Source organism: Medicago sativa, chromosome 7, assembly GCF_051527215.1.
Source record: "Medicago sativa cultivar Bolivia chromosome 7, Bolivia_mono, whole genome shotgun sequence".
Lineage (NCBI taxonomy): Eukaryota > Viridiplantae > Streptophyta > Magnoliopsida > Fabales > Fabaceae > Medicago > Medicago sativa.
The window spans coordinates 77,345,293-77,362,612 of record NC_140755.1 but is presented as its reverse complement, the minus strand read 5'-3'; the positions used below and the strand labels follow the sequence as shown (position 1 = coordinate 77,362,612).

The 17,320-nt window shown below is 31.2% G+C and overlaps 2 protein-coding genes across 2 annotated transcripts; both read left to right on the top strand.

Annotated features, from left to right (window-relative positions):
• Positions 1 to 7,090: 7,090 nt before the first annotated feature.
• LOC146908738 (putative E3 ubiquitin-protein ligase RHB1A) lies at positions 7,091 to 9,961 on the top strand. Its single transcript, XM_085724569.1, has 5 exons — positions 7,091 to 7,180; positions 7,913 to 8,056; positions 8,553 to 8,925; positions 9,069 to 9,178; positions 9,445 to 9,961. Exons 2-5 carry the CDS (start codon positions 7,994 to 7,996, stop codon positions 9,457 to 9,459), a joined length of 561 nt encoding a protein of 186 aa, XP_085580695.1. The 5' UTR covers positions 7,091 to 7,180; positions 7,913 to 7,993; the 3' UTR covers positions 9,460 to 9,961.
• Positions 9,962 to 12,570: 2,609 nt separating this feature from the next.
• On the top strand, positions 12,571 to 17,074 carry LOC146908737 (MATE efflux family protein). Its single transcript, XM_085729296.1, has 8 exons — positions 12,571 to 12,699; positions 13,533 to 13,949; positions 14,323 to 14,948; positions 15,704 to 15,760; positions 15,863 to 16,101; positions 16,325 to 16,443; positions 16,646 to 16,732; positions 16,868 to 17,074. The coding sequence occupies exons 1-8, from the start codon at positions 12,571 to 12,573 to the stop codon at positions 16,931 to 16,933; spliced, it is 1,740 nt and encodes a 579-aa protein (XP_085585422.1). The 3' UTR covers positions 16,934 to 17,074.
• Positions 17,075 to 17,320: the final 246 nt, after the last annotated feature.

The following is a 17,320-nucleotide window of genomic DNA, read 5'->3' as shown; positions in this document are numbered from 1 at the left end:
AGCTTATCATGCAACATAAATACTTACACAAATATCCAAAACAAAATAATTTATTCATTTTTGAATAAAAAACAAAACAAAATAATTTATGAAATGTTCTTATACTATTTTTTTTTTGTGTCGAGCTTATGAATGTTATTTTTTTTATAAAAGAACTTATGAATGTTTGTTTTAGGGGAAAAGAGCTTATGAGTGTTTTTTTAGGGGAAAAGAGCTTCTGAATGTTATTTTATGTATATAAAATGTAATTTTTTTTGGAAATAAAATATTATTGTATAATGTGCGACTTGCGTGTCATCTTTCTAACATTCTAACAATTGTCTTATTTGCTTTATTTAAATATTATCATCTTTTTGATGATAAGGTTATATACCCAATTTTGGCATTGCACCTTAACAAAACTCAACAAGTAGCTGATAAATTATTTGAATTAATTTATATGAAAAAACTCTCACAATTGTCTTATTTGCTTTATTTAAATATTATCATCTTTTTGATGATAAGGTTATATACCCAATTTTGGCATTGCACCTTAACAAAACTCAACAAGTAGCTGATAAATTATTTGAATTAATTTATATGAAAAAACTCTCACACTTCCAATAGTGTAATAAAAAATTGACAAATTACCTCGACTGTTCCTTTAAGTTTGACCTTTTTGTGGATTGATTCTTTAAGTTTTTATTTTATGGAATTGATTATTTATGTTACATTATATTTAGTGTTAGCTTTTTTAAAGAGTTCCGTTAAAAATAAAGTATGTGTAATATTTTAATATCAAAAAAATTTACATAAACATGTCAAATATGTTCATATCCTTTCTCCTCTAATTTCTTATTTAATTTCAAAAAACTTTAAAACCAAAATATCTCATTGTTCACAACAACGTCTTCATTTACCAATAGTGGTTAAAAGTTACGAGCCTTTAACAACGAGTTATTTATCTCTAGTGTGAGGTGTGATGAATTGACACATGAATGTTCTTCATATCTAATTGTGCAATAAATCTTGTGGTTCACACAATCACAAAATATAAAGGGTTAATAGTGTTTTTCACCCCTGTAATATATGCCATTTCCGGTTTTCGCCCTCGTAAAATTTTTGGTTTGATTTGCACCCTCGTAAAAAAAATTTTCTTCCGGAAAACACCCTTTTTAGGTCATTCAAAAACCCAAAATTCTTGAAAAAAAGTTTTTTGAATGACCTAAAAAGGGTGTTTTCCGGATTTTTTTTTTTACGAGGGTGCAAATCAAACCAAAAATTTTATAGGGGCGAAAACCGAAAATGGCATATATTACAGGGGTGAAAAACACTATTAACCCAAATATAAACTACATTGCAACAAGATGATTGATTTAAAGGCTAATAGTGCAAACAATATGCATCATAAAAGACCAATTCAAGAAAAATAAAATCTAAAGAACTAATCCAAAATAAAGGTTAAATGTAAAGGAACCAACATGTAATTTTGCCTAAAAAATTTCTTTTAAATTTCTGAAAAAAAATGCTCTCATAGAAAAATAGAAAAATATGATTAAATTAAATCTAGAGAAATGTAAAATAAATGCAAATAATAATAGCTCTGGAAAAACCAACTTTCTTTTTGCAAAAGGAAAAATCAATATATACAATACTATATATATCATGAATAGCAATGTTAAAGTGCAAAAGATATTTTGTACTTTGCCAAAGATTTTAAAGTGCAATGAGCTAATGAGGATGTCATTTAGACGTGGTTGGTGCTAAACATATTTTTATCCCCCCTTTTAATATCTTAGCATGTTTTTTTTTTATTTTAAAAATTGATATAATTCAATTTCCATTTATCGACATAAACATTAAATTTGGGAGACCCTACAGATTTCAAACTATTGCAAAGGACTTTAGACACAGACCAACCAAAATCCATGGGAGTTGAGCTACTTTTCCTTCTCAACCACAAAACCACACCAAATGTGATATAACCGAAAACAAAACTATTATTTTGTCATAAAAACAAAACTATTATTTCACTTATTCTGAAGAAACTGTAATTAAATTAGGTTACTTGTGAGTAGTGAGTTCATTAAAAAATATGTTTATGTAGGGTCTCTATTACCATGTCCATGCATTATTCTATTTCATTTCATTCAAGCAGTGAAAAAACCACAAAGTAATTTTGACCATGAAGATAAAAAGTGGCATTTTCCTTGTAAAAAACAATTTCAACTCAATATTTTTTTTTATAGCATAAAACTATCAAATAGAAGATTTTGATTTTTTTTATCTAATTAGCGATGTTTATATTTATATATCAATGATTAATTACACATGAATAGAAGACAAGCGGACAACAAACTGCGCCACTAAACATTTTTGGATAGCAAAATTAATCCTCATAAACACAACATTTATGAAGCTATGAGTCATGATATTGTTGTGCATGACCATTTGAACTCTATGTAGAAGGTCAACAATATCTGATGCTAAGAAGCCAAAAATGTCAAAAACAAATTGTATAAAAACATATTAATAGTTATAACACATTTTTCATATTTGGTCACTTGGCTAGTATTTATTGTAATTTGAATTGGAATTTTGCTCTCCACCCAGCACATTTTGCTCGCCCCCTGCAGCGATGCCAAAATTGCCCTTGCGCATGTTAAGTCACGTAGCGTGACTTAACTAACGCACGTTGTAACCTATGCATGAGTTAAGTCACGCACCCATGGTCTATGCGCAAGTTAACTTGTGCACCTTGTGTAAAAACCGATTTTATTCTATACTAATTCATTTTTATTCGAAATTATAAAATAAATCCGATTTTATACTAATTCAATTTTATTCGAAATTATAAAATAAATTTTATTCTATACTAATTCATTTTTATTCGAAATTATAAAATAAAAGCAAAAATAGATACAAATAGTAAATAGAACATAGAACTCTCATTTTATTAATATTATTCAAAGATTACAATAAGCAATACATATCTTTTATTCCAATTAACTAATCTAGTTAATATTTATTTTTACCCTCTTCGGTATATGCCAATAGCTCTTGGGGAAAATAGTGATCCATCGTGTTGGGGAAAACGACATCAAGACCCCTTGAGGTAAATTTATATTTGGTTCCTTTTATACCCCCATGATGATTCTTTTTACCCACGGTAAAAAGATTTTGGGAGTAAAAGGAAGCAAATCGAAATTTACCTCAAGGGATGATGCCCTTTTCCCCAACCTAATGGACCACTATTTCCCCCAAAAGCCACCGGTATTTACCTAAAGGGGTATAAACACCCTAGAAACTATAGAAACAAAAGAAGAAGAGAAAGAGGAGGAGAGAGTGGGAGGAGAAAATGTGAGGAAAAGAGGAAGTATGTGAGGGTTTTTATAGGTGGTATAAGGTATGTAGCACTTAACGTGGTCCAAAAACGTGGTCAAATGTGAAGGAAAACGTGCAAAAACGAGTCAAGACCATTGACTACTGTCCAAGAAACGTTTGTGCTTCAGTTTTTAGCACCGGCCACCTTGCGCAAGTTAACTCGCGCACAACTTATAAGGCGCGTGACTTAAGTCACACATAGCTTATATGGTGCGTTAGTTAAGTCACGCAGCGTGACTTAACTAACGCAATAATTTTTTTATAATAAAGTAAATAAAATAAATTAGAATAAAGTAAATAAATTAAATTAGAATAAAATAAATTAGAATAAAGTAAATAAAATTTTAGAATAAAGTCAATAAAATAATTTGAATTAAAATTTGCGATTAAATAAATGCGAAAAAATGCGATAGCGTGAATTCGAATAAATATTGCGATAGCGTGAATTCGAATAAATATTGCGATAGCGTGAATTTGAATAAATATTGCGATAGCGTGAATTTGAATAAATATTGCGATAGCGTGAATTCGAATAAATATTGCGATAGCGTGAATTTGAATAAATATTGCGATAGCGTGAATTCGAATAAATATTGCGTATCGAATAAGTAAATTATAATAAGTACACAACATTAATTCAAATAAAAATGGCGTATTGAATAAATAAATTCGATAAGTACACAACATTAATTCTTAGACAATTTTATTTAGATATAATTTCATCTACGTTACATTACATTGTGGTATCATTACATTACATTACGTAAAAGACATGTACGTCAACTATCATTACATTACATTACATTCGGAAATGTACCTTCCAACTACAACAATTATCCTACCTCTGAATGGGGTCAATTCAAACCAGCTAAAATGCAGGACTCCGACATTCGTCCAGAAGTGTTATTGTTTCGTTCCAAATGTTAAATTCTTGTTGGTCTTGGTTTTAAATGATAGTATCTAAGTGCCAACGGAATGAGGCCCAGACCTTGACACTTCGATACCATCATTTAAATGAAGCCAACAAGAAATTAACATTTAGAATGGAACAAAAACATTCCCGGGCGAATGCCGGTGTCCTGCCATTTAACTAGTTTGAATTACCCCATCCAGAGGAAGACAATTGTTGTAGTTGGAATGTGCATTCCAACTACAACAATTGTCTTACCTCTGAAATGGGGTAAATTCAAACTTGTCAAACAACAGGACTCAAGCATTTCGCTCGACATTCATGCTTTCCTTTGAAAAGAATAAATTTTTGTTAGGCTTGATTTAGATTAAGGTATTCAAGTGCCACCGAAATGAGGTCCATTCATTGACACCTAATACCTTCATCTAAACCAGCCTAACAAGAATTTAATCTTTTCAAAGGAAAAACATGAATGCCGAGCGAAATGCTTGAGTCCTCGCCGTTTGGCAAATTTGAATTACCCCATTTCAGAGGTAAGACAAATGTTGTAGTTGGAATGCACCTTACCCTAACTAATGACGATCTTCTGGCGGAATCAAGCTGTTGATGATATCTTCAGTTGATCTCAGCAACATCACCCGCATATCGATCCACTGGAACTTGGTGTGCTCCCAAAACATGCTCGTCACGTTTTCGTCGTTCTTTAACTCCACCCAAGTGAATGATACGCTCCCCTCGCCGAGCTTTGGACGTTTATACCGAACATTTTGCACCCTCCTTGTGTCTCTGGGGTTGAGTGCTTGGTTGAATTCATTAAGTTGATTCTTGAGACCTCTTAACGTTACATCAAGGCACCGAACCTTCAACCTCTGAGGTTCTCCGCCGTTGAATTCTGTATGAACGTCGATCCACCTGGCCATTGCTTCAAATCTACACAATAAGAAATTAAACACAATCAATGAAAAAACTCATTCAAACATTTCATCAAACACTTGGAGTGCAAATTATACATAAACCCTAAAAATTATACATTAAATATAAACATGCAAACATCTAAATAATTAAGCAATATTACTCATTTGCATGTAACATTGTATCATATCTTGCAAAAAAAATCAAAATTTAAACAAACCCTAATTCTAAAAAAAATCTCTAAAAAAATCTCAAAACTACAACATAAACATGCAAACATCTAAACATTTAAGCAACACAAGTCATTTACATCCTAACATTGTATGATTTTCTTGCCAAAAACACCAAAATTTAAACAAACTCTAAATCTAAAAAATTTCTAATCTAAGAGAAAAAAAATCTAACATGTAAAAATAAAAGGTTAATGGTGTTTGATCATGAAAACTTACTTGTTATTGGAGTGTTGTTTGATTTGAACTTGAAGGAATTTTGGATTTGGGTGATTTGAGAGAGATTTTTGAGCTTTTTTTTTTTGATTTTAGATGAGAAATGAGGAAATGAGGTGGTCTGCATGCTTAAGACAGCACGCCACGTGAGTTAACTAACGCTGTGTTAGTTAACTCACGTGGCGTTAGTTAAGTGGCGCATGTTTAACACTTGCGCATGTTAACTTGCGCAAGGGCATATTTGGCATGGATGCAGGGCGCGAGCAATTTGTGCTGGGTGAAGAGCAAAATTCTTTGAATTGAATTCCACATTCACTTCTTTCTCTTTGACCTCTTTTAGCAGCCCTGGCCCAAAAGCTTAGAAGCAGCTTCAAATTGACTTTCTAATTTTGTGGTAATTTCTCAAGTTGCATGGAAGAAAAAGGGGTAAAAAAAAAAAAACAAAGACAGCAAAAAGAGCACAAACCATTAGTACATTACCAATTCAGCTTAGTGGAGAACCTAAATTAAACTAATGGGAGAATATTTTTCCCAAAGCATATATGAGGTATGCAAGTCTTAAAAATAAGATTAAAGTGTTACGTAATGGAGAACAAAATTGAAAGATGAGTCATAAATTTTCCTAAAAGCTTTAACCCTACACGTCTAACCAAATGATATTTTTATAAGTTAAATATAAAGTAATCTGGTTTAGAAAAAAAACCTAACCACCTATGTCATTTTCATGCATTATTATTTTGGCACCTATTATTTTGATATCCACGTTGGAAGAAGACAAGAGAAACAGAACTATAACATAGCCCTACATCATCCAGTTATGAAGCAGAACATTTTTAAAACATTATTGAGTCGGTATATTGAAAATTAATGCATTCTTATCATCTTCTATAACTCAACACATATCTAATATTAAAATAATAAAATGAATATAAGTTCCCCAAGAAAAAAAGATTGTAATAAACATCATCAAACAAAAATTACTTTTAGTAAAATTATTTACATAGAAAGTTTTTTTTTCTCAATGAAACTATTTCTAAAATATGCATTTATTATAATTTAAAAACAAAATAATTTAATTCTTATGTATATAGTTATTATTAAAATGAATTAAAAGCTCCTTGATAATATTTTTATCCACTCACTTTTTAGGGTATTTATTTATTAATCTTTATACTTAGTAAAGTAACTCTAATTATAGCAGATATTATATGCATCGTTAGTGTAAACTAGTTTTAAACCGATGTCTAATAAAAATTGAGAATTCGGCGATGATTTTATGAAATGATTATAATATATGTTTATGTGGCAATATGATGAACTGTTATTGGATGATTGTCTAAAACTATTTTACACCATCATTATGTTTTTGTGTGTTTATAGAACTAATGAAAAGTTTATATATTATAATGTAATCTTTTTAATTTTTAATATAAAGAAAGAAAGATACATAGTCATGGCCATAACCATAGCCACCTTCAAGCAACCAAATTCCACAACAAACCAACAATTTCCCACCTTCCTCTTCATCTCTTCTTTTGCTTCCATAAAGGTAAGTTTTTTATGTTCTTCACTCTTAGTTTTCTCAGTTTTCATGGATTGTAACTGTTCACCAACTCGTGTTTTTTGGCCACTCTTTTGGGTTTTGTGCTATGAATTTGATTGTGTTTGTTTTGGTTTCCTCACCCAATTCTTGTTCTCTCAAAAGGGTTGTTGTTTTTTGTTGTTGGGGTGTTTTTGGTCAAGATGTTTCCTCTGTTTTGTTTTGTCTTGTAGTGGTCAGTTAGGGTGGTTCTTGTTGTTTGATTGTTTCTATGTTCTTGTTCTTTCTTTTGTATGTTGTTTGTTTTGTGGATTGGTTTATGTTTGTAAAATTTTTGTGGTTGAAATTGATATGCTAATTCTTGTAACATGTAACTAGGATGTTAGTTTCATTTTTGTTGTTGAAAATTGAAAATTACGTTTAAGGAGTTTTGTGTCTATCGAAACTGCTATAATCTATTAGCTATGTGTCTTTGGTGTGTTCTTATTAATAACTCGATTGAAATAAATGAAACACAGACACAAGTTATAATCACATGTATGTATCGGTGTCAGGTGTCAGACACACCTTTAATCTGAAGTGTCGGTGCATTGGCTAATTCTGCTAGTGACCCTCTAATTGTATACTTTGTATTTGATTGCATACTTTTTAGTTTCCTTTCATGTCATTGTAACTTTTTTTGAAATATTTAATTTTGTTTCTTATGTGAAATTGTGAATTAATCATCAATGTTATTTTTAGGCTTGTGATAGCAGAATGGACAAAAAAGAATGAAACTGTCGAGGATATTTTTGATTAAGTAACAAAAAGAACTTCTGGAAAATGGGAGGTTGCTGTTGTTCTGCCAGAAAACATCATTTGCAAGGAACACCAGTTTATTACTATGTTAGTAGATTTCTATCTTCTCTTTTAACAATATATCTAGTAATCTCGCTCCATTATTTTCATCTCCAACATTCGTCACCTTTTTATTATTTTAATCATTAGCATTAGCAATGATTGTGTGAGGAACCATTTGTTTTCGCTGTTCTCTTCAAACTTAAGTACTTCTGAAAGAATAATCTGGTCTGGCTACAAGTTTATTGTTTTAGATTATAGTTTAAGGATTATTGTTTGGTAGAACTTTTGGAAACAGCTATTGACACGTCTAGAAGATGTTTTCGGCCTATTTCTATTAGCTCTCCAAGTCAACTTATGAAAATATTTTATAGCTTATATGAAAACAATTTGACTTTATTTTATCCTTTGTTATAGAAATAGCCTATACATAAGTATTTATGTGATAAGTGTTTCTGCTATAAGCATAAAAGTGCTTAACTAAACTGTTTATTTATATTTTGTTATGTGTGTATGATTTATAACATGAAAACTCCGTTTTTAGTGCCCGCCAACTTTTGAAGAGCGGGAGTCTTTAACCTCCAATGACGCTACCACTGCTTCGATCTCTGCTGGATTTCTGGTTGGCTTGAACCTGGAAGCATCCATACCTGATACATTCCGGTCTCCTCCTGTGCCTCTTCCTTATGACACTGTCTTCGGAGGTTCTGCATCACCTGATTCCGAGTCTTGCAAAGAAAATGTCAGTTTTAGTAGCTTCGAAACCTCAATAACACACGATGATATTGAAGAATCAGATTGTAAAACTCTACAAAAATCTGCATCTTTATCTCCAAGGAAGGTAGAACTATCAAAATCAAATGGAACTCAAGTATTTGCAACAGAAGAAGAGGATTGCTGCCCTATTTGCCTCGAAGGTACAGTTGCTTGTGTAACTTAAAGATGGGTATTACGTGTTAGATTTTTTATGTTTCAGCCTATTACACAAGGAGGAGTAAGCTATTTTTTTCTCTTAGTATGTTAAAAGCAATCATTTGAGATTTTTTCATTTTTAATGCAGAATATGATGACGATAATCCAAAAAATCTGACAAAATGTGAACATCATTTTCACCTATCTTGCATTCTTGAGTGGATGGAAAGAAGTGACTCTTGTCCTATATGTGACCAGGTATGTCCCCTGTTCTTAAATGTCGATTTTTATCTTATGGAGCACCACACTTCAGATTGAAGGTGTCACCGGTGTGTTTGACATCGATACGAAACCAACACGTGGTTACATTCAATCATTTTGTTTTCTCAAACTATTACCAAGGTCGACGTGTTAGTGTCGTGTCGGTTGTTGGTGTCTGTGTTAGTGCTTCATAGTTTTCATATTATAAATTTATTATGTGCTTTAGTGAAATGTTTATTTTTTTTTTTCATTTGATGTTACAGGAGATGATATTTTGACCAGACAATGAATTAGTTTGATTAATTTAAAACCAAAGTTTGCTAGATATATGGAAGATAGATGAAGAAGTTTAATGTATGATAACTGGTTAGATGATGGTAGCTGCAGATTCATATTTGATTCGTGATACATCGACGCATCATTACTTAAGGCTCAATCATTGATATATCTCAGAGAGGATGAATGAGATATTGACTGCATACTATACCATATAGTTTGTTCTGTAGATGCCACAATTCATGCTTAGAGATGGCTTTTTGTCCTTTTCCTTGTTTTGATTTTCCGTTTTACATTTTGTTTTTCAAAAATTTATCAATACCTTTTTTTCTTTTTTCAATGCTATTTTCTTTTTATTTGGGGGTGGAAGTGAGGTGGGGGGGAGCATATTGCACTTGTAAATAATGTCTGATTTATGTTTTCTTTGTATATATCTTAGGCATTTCAAGAATATAATAGATATTCATCAAACTAGTATCTATTTCTGATTTCTATCTTCTGAAATTGTTCTTGGAAAGACTCCATAGTTTTTTGTATAATAATTCATTGATAGTTATATATTGTTGACAACATAATCTGTAGGTTCAACTACTCTGCCTGCGATAGAACTCCTTCCGTAGTGGATAATTTGTAGGTATTTGTGTGAGTGTTCTGAGTTGTGAGGCTGCTCTGACCTCATGAGTCCTTGGGGACATAAACTTTTTTATACTCACTCCGAACCCTAATAATATAAGAAAAAAATTTACTTTATTCATTGAATAATTGTTTTTTTTTATGATAAATGTTAGTACTTACTTCCTCTGGTCACATTTATAAGCAAAAAAAACAACTTTTAGGTTTATTCCGGTTATAATTATAGGTCAGATACATTAGTTATTCGATGTATTAAAAAGTTATTTTTTGTTTATAAATATGAATGAAGAGAGTAGATTAATATTTACTCTTTTGTTTAGGTTTGGATTTAAAGATTAGTTTGTTGTTGTTTCTTTTAAGTGCTGACCACTATGCTTCTAATTCACTTAAAGTAAAGCTTACTCATTCATAGTTTTACATCCTACTATTGCCCTGTCACTTTGTGTTCAATAAGTTAAAGATTTTAATTAGTATATGCTACAATTATTTTATACATACATGGTGTATTGGTATATCGATTAATGAATACAACAGCTCATATATTTTTATATTCATTAATTAACATGACAACGTATCATTAGATGGACGTGTAAAGTAGTTATACACTAACAAAGTATACTAATTAAATTCATAATTAATTTCTACAATGAGCATCACATTAGAGGTACCATTTGAGTATTTAAGTGGGTTCCACCCGTACACATTATTTATTCATAACTTTTCAATATATTTAAGTGGTTTCTCCTATACATATTATTTATTCATAATTTTTCAATAATATCTAATAAATACTCAATCACTCGAACTCAACATATGTAAGAAATTTTTTAAATGAGTCACATCAATAACTTTATATCATCTATCAATAAATATATATCATTAACATTTTAATATTAAAATGTTGTGGGTCTTCTAAAAAAATGTTGTGGGATCCGATGAGAGAAAGAGAGTTTAATTGAGCAACTATTCTCATTGAGTAATTATATTCTTTTCTCTACAATGAAAGTGCCTATTACAGCATGATTATCGATATTTTTTTAGAGTGTCTTCACAAATGTCAATAAAAATGTGTAAGTGATTATTGATAATTGGGTTTCAACATGAGTAGCTAAAATTAGACCGATCCTCTACAAGGCAACAATGTCAACATGGTCGGACCCAATTTATAATTGTTTAATTGGCAAAGAGTGGGTATATTGTGAGGTTAGTAGGACCCATGTTAGATTTTTTTTTTTTTATGAGTTGTATTGATATTTTAAAAATATAATTGAGCTGTTTAAAAAATTAAAGTGTGAAACAATATAAAAAATTGTGTGGGATCCATTTAAGCAACCAAAATGGGTGTCATGGATATGAATGAGCTTTTGGATACTGTAACTTATGTAGTTGGGATATTTTCATCGTGGATAGTTTTAACACCATCGTTCGTTTTAGTACACCCAAGCCTATATTCTTCATCATTATACGTCCCTAACTAAATTAGGGGCGAAAGAAGCAACGTAATGATCCAATGAACTCAAAAATTTAATCCAAACTAATTTAATTGGTTGAGTTTTCTTTCCGTGTCCGCATCCAAATCAAATAAAACCAATCAAAAACGGTCACCAAAGTAATATATTTTTGTTATTATGATAATTATTTTAAGCAAAAGTGAAGAGCACCACCAAAATTCTTTGAAACAAAAAAAGAGTACAAATAAGAAAAGGGGAACTTAGGCCAAAAACCCCTTAAAAAATTAATAAATCTATAATTAGGTAATCCCAACCTATTTCTAATGTACTCACCTAAGAATATTATTTATTTTATTTCACACTATATTAATAGTGTTATCCTAAAATATATATTGTCTTCATGTGTCTATTTAATCATTATATATTTTTATTTTAGCTTATGTACTTGTTTTAATAGTATAAAAAATCCAGAGTGTTTAATTGGAAGTTAATTTTATTAACATATTTTAAAATAACTTTATGATTTTTAAAAAAAATGTGAATATGATGAACCCAACCAAATCAAACAAACTATTTATAACTGATTGGGATTGACTTTCTCTCAAAAATTGAAACAAATTGATCTGTTACACATCTACCTATATCTATAGTCTTATAATAGATAATATTGATAAAATTGCTTTGATTTGTATAATTTTTAAGAGATTGATATTCAAAAAAAGAAAAAAAAGAGATGGTTAATATTCATGCAAATATTGTTAAAGTAATAATACATATAATATGCTATAATATGCAAATTTTTAACATATATATATATATATATATATATACATATATATATATATATACACACACACACACACTACCCCATTGATGTCTTCTGCATGGAGCATGGAGCCATGAATTCTCAAATTTGAAAGACTATATCCAGGTATGAGTGGATAATGCCATCATTTGCAATACATCATGGTTGCAATAGTGTTGATGAACTTGTGATTTGGAAATATTCGGAATCATACAGTCCTAGCCATGGCCATGTCAAGGCGCTCTTCAACTGTGTTATCCGTTCCCAAACCCTTGGACCGATTCTATGGATCATATCCCTCTAACTTAATATTAGTAAGACCGTCATCAATAACCGCATTGCGAAAACCTGAGGTTCTTCCATTTAGGTGATTATTACGACCCCATTTGTCCGCATTGGATAAAATGTTGTTGAAGTCTCCGATCATGCACCATGGAGTAGGTTAATCCAAAAAGTCTAGTTTTTTTGTTTCTTTTGGTGATACAAAATCTAGCTTCTTTTTTTTTTTTTGGTAATAAAATCTAGCTTTTTTATTAGACAACAAAATGACTGTTTTCATGTAAAAAAATAAAATAAAATTTAATGTATGTTGACACAAATTTTAAATAAGAATTCTAAAACACAATTCTACATATATTCCAAAATTTAAACATGATTACATAGTTATAATAATTGACGAATTTTTATAAAAATCTGTGAAGTTGATCTACTCAATATGAAATTTTAATTCAACGGTTAAATTGATTAATCTAATGTTTATAATTAGTAACTAAACGGAGTAACTCAGATGTTCTCCGACTACGTTAATCCCTCATGTATGTGTGTGCGCGCGTGTGATATGATGCATTAAGAAACGGTGTTTGGATAAAATAAAAAATAGAGATAAATGGATTTAACAGTAATAACTGTATATAACGGTTTGGTGAGTTTGTAATGGAGGAGACTTGGTCATAAGTTTCAATGGCTTAAATGACTTCACTCTTATAAGGCTATCCTACATTATAGAATAATAAAATTCTTCATCTTTTCTCTCACTAAAGAAACAATGATTGAAACTAATTCATAGAAGCAAATGCACATAAAAAAATCTTTTGTTATTCTTCTTTCTTTTGCATGAGTTTTTAACTTTTGCTTGCAAATGCTTCATTTCATTCTCCAACACCTTAGAAACAAAAAAGTTTCATAGAAAACTGCAAAAATAGGTATCGAAAATGACGGAAACATTGCAGGGGGAAGCAATAGCTTATCCTCTGCTGGGGAAACACTTGATAGAACCATTTCCAAGGGAGAGACACCACTTATCCAAGGAAAAGTGTTCTCCGATTCTATTGAAGCAACAGAACTTCACCATGCTCCTGAAGGTCTCATTCAAACCAATGTTGGAGACTATTCTGGAATAAATAGCTTTGAAGATTTAACAAATGTAGTCATTGTTGAATCGGCGAGGCTTTGGGCGATTGCAAGCCCTATTTGTTTTGGAATATTATGCAATTATGCAATCAATACCTTTACAAATATTTTTGTTGGACATATTGGAGATTTAGAACTTACATCAGTTTCAATCTCTCTGTCTGTTGTTTCAAACTTCTCTTTTGGGTTCATGGTTAGTTTCTATTATCTTTTTGATTCATTTGTTATCATATATTTGCATTGGAATTTAAACTTTTGCTCCTTTATTTTAAAATTGAATTTTGATTTACGAGATTGTTTTTTAGAGATTCTTAAAATAAAATACGAAAAACTATATTGCATTTGTTGACCATAACAAAAATCACTTTTTCCAAAAAACCATCTATCCGAAAATGATTATCAAAAGAAGCTACTCAAAACAGCGTCTCACTTTTTTAAAACGTGTAACAAACGAAGGAAAGCTTTTAAAAATGATTTTTCGCTTAATTTTGAAAGAAAAATATTAAGTGTTTTTTTGCTTAAGTTGCTTGAAAATGAGTTCTTGAAATTTTTGCATTAAATTGCAGCTTGGTATGGCAAGTGCACTAGAGACACTATGTGGACAAGCATATGGAGCAGGACAAGTAGACATGCTTGGTGTTTACATGCAACGTTCAATTCTAATCTTATTTGGTTCATGTTTTCTCATCTTACCACTATACATTTATGCAACACCGATATTAAAACTCCTTGGACAAGAAGCTGATATAGCCGAGCTAGCTGGAGTATTCACAGTCCAATCTATCCCTCAGTTATTTTCATTAGCCATCAATTTTCCAGCGCAAAAATTCTTACAAGCACAAAGCAAAGTTGGAGTTTTGGCATGGTTGGGTTTCATATTCCTTATTGTTCATATTCTGATTCTGTTTCTTTTTATTAAAGTGCTTGGTTGGGGTACAGCTGGTGCTGCTGCAGCTTATGATTTATCAGCTTGGGGAATTGCTTTAGCTCAAATGGTTTATGTTGTTGGTTGGTGTAAAGAAGGTTGGAGGGGTTTGTCTTGGTTGGCTTTTAAGGATCTTTGGGGTTTTACTAAATTATCTTTTGCTTCAGCTATTATGCTTTGTTTAGAGGTTTGGTATTTTATGACCTTGATTGTTCTCACTGGACACTTGGATAATCCGATTATTGCCGTTGGCTCACTTTCAATATGGTAAGATCACACCTAAACAAATCTATTCTAACCTATGATTCATAATATTAATGATACTCGATTGTACTCTCGCCATAGGTTTGGAAACACGGTTGACTTGACAAAATTATCGCGGCACCATGATTTTGTTGAACCTCTAAAGTGTAGCTTTTGTAAAATCACCACCTCGAGTTTGTCAAATTCGCCAAGAATGCTCCCTCTAAAAATTGACCAATATTATTATTGTAGCATGAGTTGGGTGTAACTAATATAAAGTAGTTATTAGGTTTTTATATTTGGCATAACTCGCTTCAATATTCCAATATACACCTTACACTCATCACTGGGGTTTCTCCTAATACACGCCTAGGACTTAGTTCTGATACTATATTAAATTTTTATGTAAGGTGGTGAATGTCACTCTTTTATGAAATTATTTCAGGTCTTATATCTGTATTCAATATTGTGCGACTTGAATTTTTCCTAATAGTTGCAACGATAAAATATTCTAAACATGACACATAAATCATACTTTCTCTGAACCTTATTATAGGACCCCTCCGACAAAGTTCACTAGTATTTGTAAAGAAATTACCAATGCATGTAGAATTTTGAAAAGAGTCTTATATCAAGGGAAAAAGAAAAAATGAAAATATATTTTATAATTAAGTATAGAGAGTAGTATGAGACAGTGGCTTCTTGCTTTTCACACAAACTTCATGTTTTCTCTTATATACTCTTAACTTACTAATATAGTTTTGTTTTCCCTCTATCAGCATGAATGTGAATGGGTGGGAAGGCATATTGTTCATAGGGGTCAATGCAGCTGTCAGGTAAACTCTTGATTTGTGATTATTGTTATTCCATTTCAGTGTAAGATTTTTTGACAACTTCTATGAATAATTTTTGTTTATGTTTTGTTTTACTTTTATCAGCGTAAGAGTTTCCAATGCACTTGGATCAGGACACCCAAGAGCAGCAAAATATTCTGTTATTGTCACAGTTGTTGAGTCTCTCATCATTGGAATAGTGTCTGCAGCCATTATTTTAGCTACAAAAGACCACTTTGCTGTCATTTTCACCGATAGTGTAGAAATGCAAAAGGCAGTTTCTAAGTTAGCATCTCTTCTTGGCATAACCATGATTCTAAATAGTGTTCAGCCAGTTTTATCAGGTAAGAAAAACCCTAATATAGAAGATATAAAGGGCTGTTTGTATTGACTTGTTTTAGTTTATCTTATGAGAATATTTGGAAGAGCTTACGAAAACGACTCATGAAGTGTCTATAAGTTGTTATAGAAATAGCTTATACACAAGCAGTTATATGATAAATGCTTATGTGCGTGCACACGCTATTGTGCAATAAGGAAATCATGAAAGCTTTTGTATTATTGCAGGTGTTGCTGTAGGAGGAGGATGGCAGGCTTTGGTAGCTTACATTAATCTATTTTGTTATTACCTTATGGGACTCCCACTTGGTTTTTTACTTGGTTACAAAGGGGGCTACAGAGTACAGGTAATGTACTTGCACGACGATCATTCAAACATATATCTTACCTTAATGACACTTTGTTATATTATTTTCTAAGATATTTTAACAAATATCTATATGGTGAGACATGATTGAGTAGTGGAGTAAAATTTTGCTACACTGTCGATGCATGTCACTAAACTCGATTTTAAAATTTCACTCTTACTGATGGAAAATATTGTTTCAGGGTATTTGGATTGGAATGATATGTGGGACAGTTTTGCAGACAGCTATCCTAGTGTATATTATCTATAAAACAAATTGGAACAAAGAGGTGAGATTAAGTGCTTTTCTGATTAATCATCAAAGTAACAATTTCATCAAAAGGCTATGATGACAAAAGCTTAAGAAAGTGAGAATATATATTGAATCTTCTCCCTCTTAGGTCTAATAATTATAAAATTTTCAGGTTGAACAAGCATCAGAAAGAATGAAGCAATGGACTGGACAGGAATTAGAACTGAGTGACATGTAGAAATCAAGAAGATTCAAGTCATTACATATGTTGTGTATTCTTAGGTGACTAAAATGTGCATTTGTTATACAGTGTAATTTTTTTTTTGTACAGAAAATTTTCTTGATCATGCAATAAACTGTAACAATGAGTCGCGGGAAATTATTAACGCTAGCTTTATGTTATGAATTCTACGTACTCATAAGAAGAGCTCAACTCAATAGACGGATCCACTAAGTAGCCGGAGTACAAATATAATTGCTCGATTAGAAAACACTTCCGACTAGTAAAGTACTCTTCCTTAAATTTATTAAAGACTCTCAACTTGCTTCTTAGCTCCATGAACCTGTCAACGGGAAGTGCCTTAGTCAAAATGTATGTAAATTTCTTATTAGAACAACAAATGCA